This window comes from Belonocnema kinseyi, chromosome 3, assembly GCF_010883055.1.
Source record: "Belonocnema kinseyi isolate 2016_QV_RU_SX_M_011 chromosome 3, B_treatae_v1, whole genome shotgun sequence".
In the NCBI taxonomy this organism is placed as follows: Eukaryota; Metazoa; Arthropoda; class Insecta; order Hymenoptera; family Cynipidae; genus Belonocnema; species Belonocnema kinseyi.
Genome location: NC_046659.1, coordinates 150,769,216 through 150,790,129, shown reverse-complemented (window position 1 = coordinate 150,790,129; position 20,914 = coordinate 150,769,216). Strand labels below are relative to the sequence as shown.

Below are 20,914 nucleotides of genomic sequence, written 5' to 3'. Positions count from 1 at the left end.
TGTGTTGGAAATATTTTGCGTAGAATATATTTAGTGTAGGACAAATATGATCAGTATTAAATTCCGTGTAGAAAATATTCTGTGTAGAAAAAATGTTGTATTTGAAAAATATGAGAGTATTAAATTTGTGTTGGAAATATTTTGTGTAGAATATATTTAGTATAGGACAAATATTATCAGTATTAAATTCCGTGTAGAAAATATTCTGTGTAGACAAAATTTTGTCTTGGAAAAATATGAGAGTATTAAATTTGTGTTGGAAATATTTTCTGTAGAATATATTTAGTGTAGGACAAATATGATCAGTATAAGTTGTGTACAATCTATTTTGTGCAGAATAAATTTGTGTAGGAACGGGTGTTACTCATAATCATAAAGGGAAAAAAGTTAGTAAAAAATTTTTCTCGGTAATATAATATTTTAAAAAATAACGAAACATGTACTTATATTAATTTGTACCTATAGTTACCAAAAATGTTTGTGTAAAAATGGCTCACAATGGTTCATATTTCAGGATCCGTAAAGAATAGAAAACATTTTTGTTTGTAACTTAAAAATATATTCTTATTATATGGCTTATTAAGAAACCATGAAAAAGGAAAAAAACTACAATAATTTTTTTTTGTTGCAAATTTAGGTAAAAATTAACAAAATTACGTTTATCATAATTTTTTTATCAATTATATTTTCACGAAAAAATGTCCCACTTTTTTCCGTCTCAATCTCGGCTAAATTGATTCATCACTTTTGGTTAAAAATGCTACTATTTTGTTAAAAATTCGTATTTCATGGTCGAATCCAACTGTTTTTGAATTTGAAATAAAAATTTTTATGGATAAAAAATTCATCATTTTAGTTTAAAAATTCATCTTCTTGGTTCAAAATCATTCTTCTTGAATAAAAATTTTATAATTTTGTTGTAAGCTAGATTTTTTTGTTAGATATTAATTTTTCAACTTAAAAAGTAACTATTTAATTTTGTATTGAAAAATGATACTTTTTCAGAGAAGAATTTTGTCTTTATTTATAGAAAATTAATCTGTTTGGTTGATTTTTGGTTTAAAATGTTACTCTTTGGTAGAAAATTGAACTTTTTTAGTAAAGAATTCGTTTTCTCTTGTACAGAAAACTAATTTTCTTGGTTGATAATTATCCTTTTTGGTGGAGAATAATTTAACTATTATGTTAAACGTTGAACTCAGTTTTGTGAAAATTCGCTCCATTGGTAAAAAAAATTTCTCTTAATTTAACTATTTGGTTGAAGATGTACTTTTTTGATGAAACTCCCTATTTGCAAGTTGAAAATTCAAACATGGGGTTGACAGTTTTTTCTCTCTTGCCTAAAAAATCTTTCTTGGATGAAAATTCATCTTTTTTAAACATTAATTTTCTAACTTAAAATGTAGCTATTATATTTTTTGTTAAAAATTCAACTCTTTAGTTGAAAATTTCTCTTTTTATTGGAGAAATCATATTTTTTATAAAAAAATAATCTTCTTGGTAGAAAATCAATTTTTTAACTGAAAATTTAACTACTCCAGTTGAAAATTAATCGTTTTACTTGAAAATTCTTTTCTTTTGGTAGAAATTTCGTCTCTTTGGTTAAGAATCATACTCATTTTTGTTAAAAGTCTGCTATTATATATTTGGTTGGGAATTGATTTCTTTTGGCTCCAAATCCTAATATTTTGTTTAAAATTCGTTTTTTACTCTGAAATTAATTTTCTTAACGGAAAATTTAACTTATCCATTTTTGGGTGAATATTAATCGCTTATATTCGAAAATTCAACTATTCCAATATGGTTGAAGATTCATCATTTTAGTCGAAAATTCATATTTTTCGGATGAATTCAACTGTTTCTAAATTTTAAATTCAAATCGTTTTTGTTTAAAGTTTAAAATATCACTTGCTACATTTTTCTGTGAGTATTATTCTTTTTATGTGAAAATTTATTACAAAATAATATATTATAAAATTAAAATAAAATATTATAAAATTCATTTAGAAAATTCAACTATTTGGTTGTAAATTTAATTCTTTTGTTGAAGGTTCAGTTTTTTTGTTCAACAATTAAACTAGATTGCGGAAAATGCTTGAAGATTTAACTATTTGGTTAAAAATGCAACTGATTGTGTTTGAAGTTAATTCTTTTTTGTTTGAAAATTCGCTTAAAAAAAAATAAATATAAATAATTTTTTTAAATTGAAAAACATTTGAACTTGAAATATTGATCAATTCATATTGATTTTAATATGGTACCTATACATTAATTTTATTAAAAAGAATCTATTCCTCTACTTTCATAAAAAATCAACCTAGCAATTATGTAATAAAACAATTATTTAAAAAAAGATACTCGTGTGAAAAAGTATAGCAAAAAGTTTGCGACAGTGTGTGGAAACTGGAACACGGTTTTACTTTTATCACAAAAAAATATATAATAGACAGAATTTTTTCATAGAGATTAGATATAAAAATGTGATGAGCACAATGAAGGCATATAAACAAGAAACTGAATGTGTACCAGGTCAGGAAATCGCTTCATATTACATAAAAAAATTATTATGTTACACGCATAATGATTTTATCAAGACTCTGAATCACGTCTCTGAGGCATCAACAATTTTTAAAATTAGGTCGCTTGCAGCACTGATAAATATATTTTCCACATCTAGATTGGGTAGAAACTGAAAATCAGTTAAATATAATTTTTTTTTTAATTGAGTAATTAAAATTTAAGTTTTTCATGTGTAAAGATCTTAGAATTGGACGTTTATCGAAGATGTATAATGAATCTGTCTTGGGACGTAGTTTGGGATGCATGTACTGATTTTTCATGACGAAAAATCATCTTCAATTAATTATTGTAAAAAATTACCTTCCATCGTTTATTAATTGATCAAAGGTCGCGAAGTATGCAGAATTTATTAATACTTTTGATGGATAATTATTTCTTAAGCATTTCATTGTTATCGTCCTTAATGATATAGTTTAATTTGACAAAGAAAATATATATATACAGAGTAAGAATTTTTAATGTTGTATATTTAAAAACATTTGAAAAGATGTTTCAAATTTTGCCAAAATTATTTTTGGACTTTCTACTTTTAATGGAAGAAATGTTTTTTATTTTCTCTGGTACCGTGTTAGTGATTGCAGAACAAATTTTTTAGATACTTTTTTGCAGTTAAACTTTCAACAAATATTTTTATTTACGACCAAACAGTTAAATTTTCAACCAAATAGTTAAATTTGCAGTTTGAAAAAATAATTTTAAACAAAGGAATCCATTTTTGATCAAATAGTTTTCACTTTCAATGAATAAAGTGAATTTTAAACCAAGAATTTTGTTTGAATTTTCTATAATTTTGTTTGGAAATTCGTCTTTTTGGTCTGAAAATTCATCTCTTTTAGTAAAAATTTCAGCTTTTTTAATATGATTGTAAATATTTGGTTTAGAATTCAAATCTATTTTGGCGAAGAATTCAACTATTGTGTAGAAAAATCCTCTTTTTGGACCCACTAAAATATATTTGATTTAGAATTCAAAATATTTTTTCCTTTAATTATAAAATATTCTATTTTTCGTTGAAAATTCATCCTTTTTGGCTGAAAATTCAATTACTTAGTTTAAAGTTAAATTACTTTGTTAACTAATAATTTTTTAATTAAAACTCCCTTGTATGTTTGACCATTTATTATTCTAGTTAAAAATTCATGTCTTTGCTTTCATACTTTCGGTTTAAAAAATTTAACTTTTTGGTAGAAAATTTAACTATTTTGAAGCATATTTAATACTTTTTGTTAAAAATACAACCGGTTGAAAATTAATCATTTTTTAAGGGTTTAACATTTTTGTTGAGAATTTGTCTTTTATGGATAAATTCAACTGTATTTTATTTAAAATAACAATCTTTTTTTATTTTAATTCCAAATACTAAATTTCTCGTAGAGACTTCGTTTTGTTTAAATTTAACTATTAGGTTGATGATTACTTTTTGTACTGTAATTCTGACATAACTTATCTAAAAATTTTAATTTTTTTAATTTTCTTAAGAATCTTAGGAAAAAGAAGTTGCATGTTTTACTGCAAAAATTTGTTTTCTACCGTAAAAGACGCATTTTTAAAAAAATTCATGAATTGTCCAATAAATAGTTACATTTTCAAACAAGAGGATTAATTTTCTATAGAAAACGCAAATTTTTAACTAAATAAACTTATTTCTAACTAAATAGTTGAATTTATAATTGAAAACTTAAATTTTCAACATAAAATTCAATAATTATATTTGTCATTCAATTTTTCAATAAATAGTAGAGTTTTCTATCAAATATTTTAACAACAATATTCAAAAAGATTTTTAAAAATTCTAGAAGATGTCATAAATATTCGAAAAAGAATCTGAAAAATTAAAAGACGTTTTTGCAGAATTTACAAGAATTTTGTTAAAATCTTATGACAGATTTAAAATATAGTTAATAGTTAAATATATAATAAATAGTTAAATATGCAGTTTGAAAAATTAAGTTTAAAGAGAAAAAATATTTTTAATAAAATAGTTTTAACTTTCAATGAATGAGTTGAATTTTAAACCAAAAAGTTGCATTTTTTACTACAAAAATTTGTTTTCTACCAAAAAAGAAGATTAAAAAAAAGGATGACTTTTCCAGGAAATAGTTACATTTTCAAACAAGAGGATTAATTTTCTATAAAAAAGTCAAATTTTTAACCAAATAAACTTATTTTTAACCAAATAGTTGAATGTATAATTGAAAAAGATAAACTTTGACCAAAAAATTGAATGATTAAACTTGCTATTTAATTTGTCACTAAATAGTAGAGTTTTCTATCAAATTTTTGAATTTTCAAACCAAAAATACAAATTTGCAACAAAACAGTTGAATTTTTAACCAAAAAGGATGATTTTCTAGTAAAATTGTTGAATTCTCAACAAAATAATAAAATTGTCAACCAAGTAATAAAATTACAAAATCTAGATTTTTTTTAATTTTGAACAAAAAATTGAAAAGCTTCTAAAAACTTTCAAAAAGATTTCAATAAATTTAAAAATATTTCTAAAATACTCGAAAAAGAATATGAGAAATTGAAATACGTTTTTTGCAGAATTTTGTCAAAATCCTATTGAAAATTTAAATGATTTTAAGATATATTTAGACATTTTTTAAAATTTTCAAAAATAATAAAAAGTTTCCAGTAACTTCAACCAAACTGTAAAGTTTTGAAGAATTCGAAATAAAATTCTAAAGATTCTTAAAGATTTTTAAATGTTTTAAAATTATGAAATGATTTTTTTAGATCCCTGGATATATTTAAAGTGATTTTTTTAAAATTAATTTTAAGAGAATATTTAAAAAGATTATGAAACATTTCAAAAGATTTACGAAATTGTCAAAAATGTATCCGGAAGATTTCTAAACAATTTTAGGAATTATTCAAGTAAGTTTAAAAGATATTTAGAAATTTTGGGAATTTTGTAAGATTTCCAAATACTTATAAAATATTCTTAAATTTTTATCTATCGTCAAAAAGTCTTGAATATCTTTTACACTACTGAAATTTTTAAATAAAATATTATAAAATCCAGAAAACCTGGGAAAATTGTATTAATATAACCTTCAAGCAAGATACTAAATAAAATTCAAAAATAAATACCCATTCGGACTAAAAAGTGTTCTTTAATTTCTTTTTGTATCCACTAAAATATTTTTGATTTAAAATTCAAAATATTTATTCCTTTAATTATAAAATATTGTATTTTTCGTTGAAAATTCATCCTTTTGGCTGGAAATTCAATTGCTTAGTTAAAGTTAAATTACTTTGTTAACTAATAATTTTTAAATTAAAACTCCCTTGTATGTTTGACCATTTATCATTCTAGTTCAAAATTCATCGCTTTGTTTTCATATTTTCGGGTAAAAAACTCAGCTTTTTGGTAGAAAATTCAACTATTTTGAAGCATATTTAATATTTTTTGTTAAAAATACAACCGGATGAAAATTAACCTTTTTTTAAGGATTTAACATTTTTGTTGAGAATTTGTCTTTTATGGAAAAATTCAACTGTATTTTATTTAAAATAACAATTTTTTTTATATTTTAATACCGAATACTATATCTCTCGTAGAGACTTCGTTTTGTTTAAATTTAACTATTAGGTTGATGATCACTTTTTGTACTGAAATTTTGATTAGACTTATCTAATAATTTCAATTTTTTTTATTTTCTTAAAAATTTTAAGAAAATTATATTTAAATTACCATAGAAATAAATAAACAAATAAACCTAAAAAATGAATAGTTATTCAAAATTTGTATTTGAAATTAAAAATTATTATTTATATTATTATAAGATAATTTTTCAAACATAATCTAGATAACAGCTTTAATGGATGAAATTTTTCATCATTTACATCATGCGATTCACCACCATCGCCAAAAACAGGATCCTACTCTTGCAGACTTACCCGAAGAGAGAAATCCGATTTTTTTTGTTTATCCACTCTGCATGGTTATCAGTTTTATTCTTGCTATCCTGTGGCTCTTCACCAAACTTTTAAATCGATATTCAATAATCGTGAGTTTTATATTTTTGTATTGATATTCTATTTTATTACACTTTTTATTAACCTCGGGTCATTTCATTTTATTTCGTCGAAGTCTATATTTTACAGCTGTTTAAATTTTGATAATTAGCTATAATATTAGACACATTTTTAGGACTTAACTAGCAAATAAATTTATTAAATTATTTTATTTTCATTCGAAAATTTGAGGGAAAAGCAGGATCTTAAGGTTTTCTAAACTACCTGGGCTTTCGCCGACTCGATAATGTGTCTACAAGAATATATTGTTTAATGTAATATTTAAACCACATAATCTAAAGGCCATTATGTAGAACAAAACAGAGAGATGTTTTCAAAAAATATTATTGTTTTTTTTTGTTTGTGATTGACAATTAAGTGTTTCACGCCTGTAAAATGCAATACGATAACTATTATGTATGCCGGGCTGCAGTCACCCTGTATAGTTTCAAGTAGCACGCAAACTGTAAGTAGTAAGCAAAAAAAAATTACTTACCACAAAAAACTTTTTTCATAATTATACAAATTTAGGACCAGACCCACCATTCATAGTGCTTCTTGTTTAGTATCTCAAATTTTCAACTCGATGTGGCGTTTCGTGTGATAATCAGTTGGGAAATAAAAAAAAAAGTGGCGGTAAGGTCACGTGACCCACTCATCACATGGCATAAAATAATAAATCAATAAATAATAATGGTAAATTGAAAAAGTAGATTATTATTAAATATTTCTGCAACCTTTCTAAAGAATTTCTGAATTTGGGTACGTTTATTTCTTAAAAATGTTCTTTTAATTTTATAAGATTATTTAATCATTTTTTTTCAATAATACAGTTATCCAAATTCTTTAAAAAGGTTATAGAATTATTTGATAAGTATCCACTTTTCTAATTTATTATTATTTAATTATTTATTATATTAAACACTGCACTAATTTTTTATGGTAAGTAACGAAAAAGATAACTTCCTTACCAGCACAGAGAAGAGCATATAATATTATAATTTGTATATTTTCGAACAATTATCGTTATATATTATTATTTTCTTTTTATTATTGTATTATATCATTAAATGATAGATTTTTTTAAGTGACGAAGACTTTATGCGAATTGAAACTAGACCTGGTGACTGCAGCCCAGCCTGCACATTAGCTAGCGTGTTGCATTTTAAAGGCGCAAAACATTAATTTTTTTGATTAAACAAAAAAAAACAAGAATATTTTTTGAAAAAATTCCTATACTCCGATTGGTATAATTGCCCTTAGATTATGTGGTTAAAAAAATTACATTAAACAATGCATTCTTGTAGACGTATTATGGATCTGGCGAAAACCCGATTTGTTTTAAGAGCCTTAAATAGCTGACGAGGATAATGAATTTAAAAAATTTTATTTTGATTTCAAATTTTTTTATTCTGATTATAAAAGATTCTATATTAAAAATTTTACACAAATTAAATTCTGGTCTTTGAATAATAATAGTCACGGAAAAGGCGAAATTGGTTAAGTAAATGTTATAGAATTTTGAAAATTAACTTTTACCCCTACCCTGATACAATATTCTTATTTTTAATTTGTTTGTACTAAATCTTGTTACAAATCATCCTGATTGGTTTAGAAAGTCATCTATTTTTGTTATATTTATTTAATTATCTTTCTTGGTTGAGGATTCAACTATTTTGTTAAAAATCTCGTATTTTTGGTTGAATGCATATTGTTTAAAATGAAATCTTTCTAAAAAATAATTGTCTACAACTTCAGGTTAAAAATGTTTATTTCACAGAAGTAATTTAGAGTTTTAGTTTTTGGTTTCCCTTTAAGGAAAACTTGCCATTTTAATTTAATCTTAATTATCAGTGCCAGATTCTATTCTACTTGGGCGGGTTTATTAAAAAAAATAATTCAGAAATCCAATCGTTAATATTTTTATAAACAATGATATATGTATTAAATTTCAATAAATACAATTGTAACCTGGATTATTTTTTCTAAAATACGCTCAGAAAGCCCCGTCAAGATTTGCAAAAAATATTAATAGATCTAATTTTTTCGATTTCATAGATCATTTTAAATATTGCTGACTTTATAGGGGGGAAATCATCTCATTGGTTGAAAATTTATTCTTTTAACTGAACATTTATCACTTTAGTTAAAACTTCATCTCTGGTTGAAAGTTTAATCGTTTGTTCAAAACTTCTTTTTTTCGATTTAAAAATCATTTATTTAACTGAAAATGTAATTTTTCTTTTTTTGACTAGAAGTTGATCTTTTTTAATTTAAAAATCTTATTTTTTGTTGGAAAATTAATTTTCTTGGTTGAAGTTTCCTCTTTTTGGTTCAAAATTAAACTATTTTGTTAAGAATTTGTATTTTTGGCAAAAAAAATTAATATTTGCGGTTTGAGAATTAAACTGTTTTGAAGAAAATTCGCCCTTTTTCTTGAAAACTGTTCTTTTAGGGTTAAAAGATTAAATACTTTGTTAACAAATAATTTTTTCATCGCGAATTCATCATTTTAGTTGAAAATTCATCTTTTTGGTTAAAAAATGTCACCATTTTTAAAAACTTTAATTTAATTTTTTTTATTGAAAATATAACTGGTATATAAAAAAATCTAACTATTTTGTTGAGAATTCAATTATATTGTTGAAAACTCAACTCTTTAATAGAAAATTCAAATCTGTTCGAAAATGTAACTAGCCAGGTTGTCAATGCAACTTTTTGAATAAAGATTAATCTTTTTGTTTCAAAATTCATGTTAATTTATTTTAAATTAACTTTTTTATTGTGAGGTTATCTTTTCGTGTTTAAATGTGAACCCTTTTATAAAATAATATACTTTTTTTACTTGAATATTTAACTATTTTGTTACAAATTAATTTTTTTTTAATTTGAAAATTTACAATTGTATTTTTGGAAATTAAACTATTGGTTGAAAATTCAACTGTTTTTGTAGATAATTCATCTTTTTTAGTTAAAAATTCGTCTATTTGGTAGAAAATTAATCTTCTTGGTTAAAAATTCCTTTTTTTGTTTAAGAATGCAACTATTTGGTTGAAAATTAAGTATTTATTCCAAATATTGATTTACAGAAAAAGCCGCCTTCTTCCTTATATAAGCTCAATAATTTTTATAAACTTTTTTCTTTCTTCACTTATTTATTTCTCTCTTTGGTTGACAATTTGAGTATTTTAATGAAAATTAATTTATTAAATTTTAAATCAATTTTTGTTACTACAGATATAAGATTTCCATTATCGGTTAAAAATTTATCTTTCATAGTTGAAAGTTCGACTATTCATTTAAAAATTCATGTATTCTGTTAAAAATTCGCCTTTTTGAATCGAAAATTTATCTCTTTTAGAAGAAATTTCATCTTTTTTGGTTTGAAATTCATCTTTCCTAATTGAATATTAGCTGTTTTGTTGAAAGGTTATCTTTTTGAGTTTTACATTCAACTTTTTTCTAAAACATTCGACTTTATAGCTTCAAAATGTAACTAATTGGTTTGAAATATGTTTTCTTTGTATTTAATATGTTTTTTTGAAAATTTAACTATTTAATTTGTTGTTGAAAATTGGTACTCTCTTTTTGGAAATTCAACTGTTTGGTTAAAAAATTATCTTTCTCAGTTAAAAAAACAACTGTTTGATTGAAAGCAGATCTTTGTGTCTCAAAAATGTAATCGTTTAGTTAAAAATTCTTCTATTTTTAAGATCTGGATAAAAACTTAGTATCCAAAATTTGAACAAAAATAATCCTCAAAAATGAAATGGAATGACCTTTTAACATTATTTAATAACCAGACAATATTTTAATTAAATTAAAAATGAGATTTGAAGAAAAAAAATAGTTTTTTTTAGTTTTTATTTTAGTGAAATAAAACCTTCAAAGGCTCCTGTCGGATGTGCAATTGGGGGCTTTTTGATGTTCCTCGGTGGTATTTTCTCTATGCGACATGCCGAAAAACACATCAATCTCAATGAAGTGTCTGACGAAGAATTGATCAACCATCCAATATTTATCCACAATTTTATACTTTGTGTCATTTCAATTTTCGGAATGATAATATATTCCATTCAGTTTTGGATTTTATATGATTTCTGGAGACTGGAAAAACTGGTAAAATTTTGATCCAACAGATAATTCAATTCTAGATATAGGGGCTATCCATAAACTGCATTATCAATTGGAGGGGGAGGGGGGCAGTTTTCCTGTGATCAATCTTAAAAATGCTCCTTTTTCTCTTTTTTTGCTAAAATGCTAACTATTTCGTCGAAAATTATCTTATTTTCTTAATAATGCGACTATTTTGTTAAAAAGTTATCTTTTTCATTCAAAAATTTTACTAATTGGTTGAAAATGGGACTAATTCGTTAAAAATTTTTTTTTTTTGTATTAAGATTCATCTCTTTGTTTGAAAATGTTAAAAATTGTATTGAAAGTTCGTTTCATTTTTGGTATGAAATTTAACTTTTTTAGGTAAAAATGTAACTATTCAATTGTCGTTTGAAAAATTTTTTTTCTTACTTGAAAAGTAGTCTTTTTGTAGATAATTCATCTTCTGTAGGTGGGAAATTTAACTATTTTCTTTAATATTATTTTACTTTTTTGTCGAGCATTACAAATTTTAACTGAAAATGTCATTTTTCCGTTTTTGGTTGAAAATTTATTTCTGCTAGTTGAAAATTCAACCATTTCGTTCGTTGAAAATTCCTCTTTTTGGATAAAAAATTAATCTGGTTTGTTAAAAATTTATCTTTGTTAGTTAAAACTTAACTCTGTGATTATGAGTTCAACTACAGTAAAACTCTTCTATAGCGCCGATTTTCGGGCTGACGGTGGGTGGAAACTAACTCATTATAGCCCGGTCCGCTTTTGTTTATTCACACCTGAGTGCTCGCCTGAGTGACAACCGTAGACCCCGCGCAACTTGCACAGCTCCTATTGCAATTACCTGCGGGGCGGTATCAATTCTCGGAAGGGCTATTGAAGGGTGTCCCTGTATTTTGTTGAAAATTTAACTATTTTGTTGAAAATTCAAGTATTTCGTTTTGAATTCGTGGTTTTTGCTCAAACGTAACTAGTTAAAAATTTTTTTTTGTTGTACAAAATTAATTGTTTAAACAGCAAATTTAACGTTTCCATTTTTGGTAGAAAACTTATCTTTCCTGGTTGAAAATTCCTCTTCTTCAGTTGAAAGTTTAACTATTTGCTTAAAAATGTATTTTTCTTGATCGAAAATTTTCTTTCTTGTTAAATTTTTTTTTATTTGAAACTCAACAGATTCCTAAATTATTAGATTTAGAAATTGAACTGTTCGTTTTCAAAGTCATGTATTTTGTTTAAACTAAATTCTTCACTGAAAATTCGTCTTTTTGTGTAACAAATTAATTTTTTGTTCAAAATTCAACCTTTGAATGAGGATTCAACTATTATGTTAAAAATTCTTCGTTTTTGGTCAATTTAACATGTTGAAAATTCTTTTTTCATTAGAAAATTAATTGCTTAGACTGGAAATATAACAATTTTTTTTTTTTTAAATTAAACTGTTTAAAAATTTGTGTATTTTGTGAAAACTTATTTTTGTTTTTTGTTTAAAATATAATTTTTTCATTTGATTTTTGTACTTTTAAGCAACAATTTTAATTATTTTTTTAATTTCTCATCTGCAACTGGTTCACAACAGTTTTCCTCATACTCATGAATTTTTTCAAATTTTTCCCATCGCCCCTTGTATAAGAAATAATGCTCTAAACTTAACTGTTCTTAAATCTACCCGAAAATCCTTACTTTTTTTTACATTTTTCAGTCTGCTAAGCACAAAATTTTTTTACATAAACGTCTTTAAGCTCATTTACGTAGAACACTTTCACCTTTTATATGACTGTTTTTTTGTTGCGCTAGCATTTTCTTTACTTAGTTGTTAAGCTTCAAAGGCAGATGTCTATAGTTTTCTGGCCGATATATTTATCCTTTACCATTTAAAAATGCATTTATTTGGTAGAAAATTCATTTACAGTGAAACCCTTCAATATCCCTCCCTTCTATATCCCTTCCGAGAATTGACGCCGCGCCGAGAATTGACTCAGGCGAGCACTCAAGCGTGAACAAACAAAAGCGGAGCGGGCTAACATGAATTAGTTCCCACCCACCATCAGTTCCAAAATCGGCACTATAAAAGAGTTTCACTGTACTTTATTAAAAATGTGTCTTATTGGTTAAAAAAATTAATCTTCTATGTTGAAATTTTATTCTTTTGGTTTAGGTTTCAATTATTTCGTTAACAATTCGTGGTCCACTACGTGGTTGTAAGATAAGTATTTGCTGAAAAGTCGCCTTTTTGGGTGAAAATTCGACTTTTGTAGAAAATTTAATTGCATCATTAAAAATTCATTTTTTTAATTAAAAAATTAACTACGTGGTTGAAAGTTTAACTACTTCGTGAAAGATTAATTTTTTTAAGATTCATCTCTTCGATTGAAAATTCAACTATTTTGACAAAAAAATTTTTTTTGCATTAATTTTTTTATTTAAAAGTTTTGTTTTCTTGAAAATTGATCCTTTGGTTAAGGATTCTACTATTTGGTAAAAAATTGGTTAGTTTTGATTGAATTCAACTTGTTGAAAATTCGTTTTTTTAGTAGAAAATTAATTGTTTACAGAGAAAATGTAACAATTTCATGTTTGGTTTAAAAATTGTATGTTTAAAATTAAATTTTGTGTTTGAAAATTCATGTATTTTTTTTTTAAATAATTTTTTTATTAGGAAATATTATTATTCGATTTCGGGGTGAAAAATTATGCTTTATAATTTAAAAATTTATCTATTTGGTAGAGCATAAAGCTTCTATGTTCATAATGTATCCTTTGGTTGAGGATTCCATTATTTTGTTCAAAATTCTTCGTCAACTATTTGATTGTAAGTAAACCTTTCTTTTTAATTAATCTTTTTTGGTGGAAAATTTTACATCTTGGTTAAAAGTTGAACTATTATGTTAGAAATTCATTATCTTTGTTATGATTCACCTTTTTTTAAATTAAAAAACTTTATTGACATCTTTTTAAATCAAAAATGTATTTTTTGTTTAATAATTTAACAATTTCATTTCTGGTTGAAAATTAATCCTTTATAATTTGAAAATTTAACTTTTCTTTAGAAAATAAACATTTTTCTATAAAATTCATATTTTCGGGTAAATAATTTAACAGGTTTTTAAAATATTTTTTTGAAAATTCGTTGTTTTTGGTTGAATTCAACTTGTTTGAAAATGTTTTTCTTTGTGGAAAAGTAATTGTTTAAACTGAAAATTTAACGATTTTATTTTTTCTTGATAGCTCATGTTTTTGAGTTAAAAATTAAACTGTTTTGGTGAAAATTCGTTCTTTTGGATTGAAATTTAATCTTTTATGGTAGAAAAGTCATCTCTTTGGTTCAAAATCGATCTTTCTTGATTAGAAATTCAACTGTTTGGTTGAAAAATCAAATGTTTAAAAAAAATTGTTCTTATTTTGTAAAATGGCCGGGGGTGACAAAAAATTGGTAACGCAGTTTATGGACGGCCCTAAAATGTATCTAAAAAATAAATTCTTTTTTCAATAATTGGAATCCTATTTTTATAACAGAAGCAAGAACCTACATTAGAATCGTCTAATCCAGAAAGTGACCAATCCACTTTCACTTCAGAATCAAATTCGGATGAATCTCAGATTAGTGACAAATCAGAGGAAAAAGATGATAGAGAAAAAATGGAAAGTGTTGGACATCCTCATCCCATTCCTGAATTAGATTCTTTATCTCTCCGTTCTGTAACTGTTAAAGAAGTAAATAAAAGTAACAATTATCTAAATATAATATTGAGGATTTGCAAACTAAAATCAAAGACTTTTTTGAATTAATTGTTGAAATATTGATAATGAAACCTTCCATTAAATTTTTTTTATTTTATAAATTGTAATTTTTTGAACGGTTCTGCCATCTATCAGTCCGCCGACGAGAATACATTTTCTCTGTTGATATATTATCATTCATGGATAAACGAGATTTCGTAAATTTTTATAAATTTGTTAAAATATTATGTTTTACAAACTAAAATTATGGAATGAAGACAAGTGGTGTGATTAATAGTGAATAAGCAAAAACAATTACAGATTGATTATCAGTAAACTATTTCCAGATAAGCTTGAATTCTAATTTTTCATCAAATAAGGACAGACAATAAAACATTAATTAATTAAAGGATTTTAATATAAAAACTATATTATTTATTAATATATTATTTTACAAAATTAGTACATTATTATTATTAAATTTTTTTAGTAAAAAATAATAAAATAATCTACTATCAAAATTAAAAAATAATATATTTCATGACCCTAAATTTATTATTATAAAAATTAACAATAATACAACGTTTTTAATGCGATTTCTTAATCATGCCAATATTCCAGGACATGTCCAGGTTTCTTACCTCTGTCCTGATTTTCTAATTTGGTGTAATGCCCTGATTTTTCACTCCCGATTTAAGAATTAAAAAAACATCGAGTTACCTAAAAAATTAGAAGGTCTTAAAGGAATTAAAAATAAAAATTAACATATTGTACAGAATTATTTGAATAAAAAAGAAAAGACATATTTTTCGTTAAAACAGTTAATTTCAAAATTAATTAACAACAAGTTAACAATTAAGGTAACAATTAATTAACAACAGTTAATTTCTTTTTTTTTTAATTTAACTTTTTTCAAAATTAGTTGTTTTTAGTCAGAAATTAATTTTCTAACTGAAAATATAACTATTCGTTTTTTGGTTTAAAATTGATCTTTTTCCGTTGAAATGTCATGTATTTTGCTGAAAATTCGACTTTTTAGATTGAAAATTAATCTTTATGGTTAGAAACTCTTCTTTTTGGTTTAAAAATTCATCTGCTGTAGCAATTTCATCGTTTCGACTAAAAATATAACTGCTTGGTTGATAAATAATATTTTCTGGTCGAGGATTTTCAAATATTTTGTTAAAAATGTTCTCTTCTTTGATCAAATTCAACTCTTTTTGGTTTGAAATTAAAATCTTTTTTATTTGAGATATCAACTATTAAATTTTTCGTTGAAAATTCTACTGCTTAGTTGAAAAAGGAACTAGTTTGTTAAAAATTAACTTTTTTTGCTTTTAATTCATTATTTTTATATTAAAATTTTTTTTAATTTAACTATTTTGTTAAAAATTTATTTTTAATTGGTTGAAAAATATGTTTTTAATGAAAAATTTAGCTATTCTATTTTCGTTTGAACATTTATCATTTTTACATGAAAATGCATGTACTTGGTTGAAAATTAATTTATTTCTTCAAAAATTAAACTTTTTTCACAATTCGCTTTTTATCAAAAAACAATTTTTTTACTGAAAATATAACTATTCATATTTTAGGTTTAAAAATTCAACTGTTTTGTAGAAAGTTCATATTTTGGCATGCAAATCCCACATTCTTAATATCATTTTATGTTTTTTACTGAATGACAAACCTTTTATCATTAGTTGAAAAATCGTCTTTTTCGTTCAAAAATTAATCTGTTGCAGAAATTTAATGTTTTTTGGCTAAAAATTCAACTACTTAGTTGAAAAATAATCTTTTCTGATCGACTTTTAATCGCTTAAAAATTTATATACATTTGTTTAAAAATTCATTTCAGAATTAAAAATTTAACTATTCTATTTTTGCTTGAAAAATTGAAAATTGATCTTTTTTAGTACAAAAAATCATTCATATTCTTAAAAAATTAATTTCATTCGTTAAAAATGTAACTATTTTGTATAAAATTTATTTTTTAGTGAAATGTACATTTTTAAAATAAAAATATATATATATATATATATATATTCTATTTTTGGTTAATAATTTATATTTTTATTATTGAAAATTCATGTTTTTTTATTTGTCTTTTTTTGGTAGAAAATTATTCTTTATGTTTGAAAATTTATCTATTTGGTGACAATTCAACTATTTCTTTTAAAATTAACTTTTTTTATTGATGATTCGTCATTGTAGTTGAAAATCAATTTAGTAGCTTAAAAATGTAACTATTCTGTTGTAAATTCTTTTTTTATGGGAATTTTTTTCTTAAATACTGTCTCTTTGAACCAAATTAATCTTTATGTTCGAAGATTCATCTTTTTTGGTCGAAAATTCAGCAATTCGATTGAAAATTCATGCTGAAATTATAATATTTTTTGGTTAAGATATCAACTAAAGTACATTTTTGATTGAAAATTCAACTGCTTGCTTCAAAGTGAAACTACTTTGTTAAAAATTCAATTTTTTGTTTATGATTCATCATTTTAATTGAAATATCTTTTTTTTTCTTGAAAATGGAATTATTTTCTAGAAAATTCATTTTTAATGAATTGAAAATTAGTTTCTCAACTAAAAATTTAACTATTCTATTTTTGGTTGAAAACTCATGCATGTTTTGAAAATTAGTCTTTTGGTGTAGAATATTAATCTTTATGGTGTAAAAGTCACCTTTTTGTATGAAAATTTACTTCTTTCGTTAAAAATTTAACTTTTTTTTAAATTCCTTTTTTGTAAATTGTTTTTTAACTAAAAATATCTTGGTTGAAAATACAATTTTTTTATTAAAGATTCATCATTTTATTTTAAAATTCATTTTTTTGTTAAGAATTCCTCTTTTCCAGGAAAATTAATCTTATTAATAAAAATGTATATCTTTCGTTGAAAATTAATTTATTTTCTTGAAAATGTAAATTGTATTAGGGATGAGGGAAACTAGAGGTTTAAGGAGGTGAAAAGTTGGACCTGATTTTTCGATCAAGCCATTATTTGGTCACCCTACTCAAACAAATTGAACTTGATCATATTTTTATTTTAAACATTCTTTGCATAATATTGATTTTAAGTTGGCACGAGAGGGTTTTTTTTATCATTTTTTTTTTCTTCTCAAAGAATAGGCATGGTTTTTTTTAATGAAATAAGATCGTAAAAAAATTATTCATAGATTTTTCACAGATTTTGTCTTGATTTCCAGAATCCGAATGATGAGCCAGCGATTCTTTATTGCTGTTTGGTTGATTGTTACAATTACGTGAAAATAGCATATGGTACTCAAAAACCTAACCATGAATTTCAAGTGATACACGTGATGTGAAAATGATCTCTGAAAGAAAATCAAAAACCCGTGATGGTCAGAATTTTTCAATCATTTTCAATATGGACTGTGAGCTTTTTATAATAAACTAGCCAAAAATTTGCACCCATTACATGTTTCTTATTTTCTTGTTAAAATTGAAAACTCTTCAATTTTGAAGATTATGTGTAATATAAAATAATATTAATTAAATTTTAGTTTATTTTGCTCTACTTGACTTTACTAGTCCTCTCTACTCTATTTTATTTCAGTCTATTCCATTTTATTACATTCTATTACAATATATTCTATTCTATTGTACTACATTCTATTACATTCTATTACATTCTGTTACAATATACTACATTTTTCCATTCTATTATATTTTATTCTATTCCATTATATTACAAATGATTCCATTCTATTCCACTCTATTACATTCTTTTACATTTAATTCCATTCTATTCCATTCTAATTCATTATATTCCATTATATTCCATTATATTTCATTCTCTTCCATGCTATTCAATTCTATTCAATTCTATTTCATTCTATTCCATTCTATTCCATTGCATTCTATTGCAGTCTATTCTATTACATTCTATTACATTCTATTACATTATATTTCATTCCATTCCATTCTATTCCATTCTATTCCATTCAATTCTATTCCATTATATTCCATTCTATTCCATTCTATTCTATTCTATTCAATTCTATTCCATTCTGATCCATTGCATTCTATTGCAGTCTATTCTATTCCATTCATTTCCATTTCGTTGTATTCCATTATATTCTATTCTATTACATTCTATTAAATTATATTTCATTCCATTCAATTCTATTAAAATCTATTCCATTCTATTCCATTATATTCTATTCTATTCCATTCTATTACATTCTATTCTATTCTATTCTAATCCATTATATTACATTCTATTCCATTCTGTTCGATTCTATTCCATTCAATGCAATTCCATTTTTTTCATTCTATCATATTATATTCAAGTCCATTCTATTCCATTATATTACAATCTATTCCATTCTATTCCATTCTGTTTCAATCCATTATATTCTATTACATTCTATTACTTTTTTCCAATCCATTCTATTCAATTCTATTCCATTCTATTCCATTCTATTCCATTCTATTCCATTCTGTTCCATTCTATTCAATTCTATTACATTCTATTTCATTCCATTCCATTCTATTCTATCCCATTCTATTCTATTCTATTCCGTTCAATTCAATTTTTTCATTCTATTATATTACATTCTAGTCCATTCTATTCCACTATATTACAATCTATTCCATTCTATTCCATTGTGTTCCAATCCATTATATTCTATTACATTCTATTACTTTTTTCCATTTCATTCTATTCCATTATATTCTATTCTAATCCATTCTATTCCATTCTATTCCATTCTATTACATTCTATTCCATTCTATTACATTCTATTCCATTCTATTACATTCTATTTCATTATATTACATTCTAATCCATTATATTACATTCTATTCCATTCTATTACAGACTATTACATAAACATTGAACTCTTTTATTGATAATTCTTTTTCTTAAGACACATGAATTTAGTTGAAAAATGAATATTTATCTAAAAATTCCTCGTTTTTTGTATAGTTAAAAATTATTTTCTTTACTGAAAATGTAACTATTCCACTTTTGGTTCAAAATTGATCATTTAAATTGAAAATTCATCTTTTCTTGTTGAAATTTCATGTTTTTTGTTAAAAATTCATGTTTCTAATAGCAAATTATTCTTCTCTGTTGAAATTGATCCTTTTTTGTTTAAAATTAAACTGTTTTGCTTTTCGGTCTTTTCTGGTTGATCTCATCTCATTTTGATTTAAAATTAATAACTTCTTTTGTTATTGAAATATTAACTATAACATTGTTCGTTAAGAGTCGATTCCCCTTTTTAGCTTAAAAACATCTTATGTTGTTAAAAATTCGTCTACTTGGGTAGAAAAATTAAGCTCGTTTACTGAAAATTCGACAGCGTTGTAGAAAACTAAACTGTTTTACTAAAAAATTAAACAATTTTTTGGAAAATTTAAGAATTCTGTTGAAATCAGTTTTTTTTGTTAGAAATTAGTTTCTTATCTAAGAATCTAGCTATTGCATTTGAAGTTAAAAAAATGTCTTCTCTATAAGTTGAACATAATTAATCCATTTGATAGGGAATTTATTTATTTTGTTTTAAAATTGTCTATTAGAGTAGAAAGATAATCAATCAATCTTGTTTGTCCAAAATTAATCTTTTTGGTTGAGCATTCAACTATTTTGTTAAAAACTTGTCTTTTTTAGTTAAATTCAACGGAATATAGCCCTTCCGAGAATTGAGGCCGCGCCGCATGTAGATGTAACAGGAGCTGCACGGGGTGCGCGGGATATGCGGCGGTCACTCAGGCGAGCACTCAAACATGAACAACCCAAAATGGAGCAGGCTATAATGAGTTAGTTCCTACCCACCGTCAGCCCACGAATTGGCGCTTAGTGAAAAATCAACTTTTTTGTTACAATTTTTACTCTTTTGTTGCATGTTGAACTCCTTTCTTGAAAATTAAATGTTTTTAATATTCTAGAATTTTGTTGAAAACTCATCTTTCTGGTTAAAAATTTAGCTGAAAATGCATTTTTTTGTAGAGAATGAACTTTCTTGGTTAAAAATTCATTCTTTTTGATTAAAAATGCAACTGCTTGGTTGAAAATTAATCAGTTTTGGTTGAGGATTCGATCTTGTTTATAATTCGTCTTTTTTGGTTAAATTTGACTGGTTTTGTTGAAATATTAACCATCACATGTTTCGCTAACAATTAATTGTTTGCGAGAACAAAGTTCTTTTTTTTTTTTTTGTTACAAATTTATGATTTTAGTTGGAAATTCAACTATTTGTTCGTCAATTAACTTTTTTTTAATCATATTTTTTTGTTGTAAATTCAGCTGTTTTGTAAAAAATTAGTCTTTTTTATCGAAAATTCAACTATTTGGTAGAAAAGTAATCTATATTCTATTTGATTGAAAATTCGCTTTGGGGTAAAGGAATACTCTTGTTTGGTTTGAAATTCATCATTTCGGTTGCGGATACAACTATTTTATTATTTTATATATAGTTATTTATATTGTATTATAATAATATAGTCGAGAA

The 20,914-nt window shown here is 24.2% G+C and overlaps 1 protein-coding gene across 2 annotated transcripts in view; it reads left to right on the top strand.

Annotated features, from left to right (window-relative positions):
* LOC117169672 overlaps positions 1–17,842 on the top strand; it is a 20,483-nt gene extending 2,641 nt beyond the window's left edge. Inside the window, exons 2-5 of one of the 2 annotated variants that reach the window (XM_033356156.1) lie at positions 6,396–6,596; positions 10,495–10,722; positions 14,227–14,424; positions 17,642–17,842. In XM_033356156.1, coding sequence (XP_033212047.1) covers positions 6,396–6,596; positions 10,495–10,722; positions 14,227–14,424; positions 17,642–17,761 — 747 coding nt within the window. In that variant the 3' untranslated portion in view covers positions 17,762–17,842. The remainder of the gene's footprint in view (positions 1–6,395; positions 6,597–10,494; positions 10,723–14,226; positions 14,425–17,641) is intronic. The other variant, XM_033356157.1, reaches the window with a different exon arrangement.
* The last annotated feature ends 3,072 nt before the right edge of the window (positions 17,843–20,914 follow it).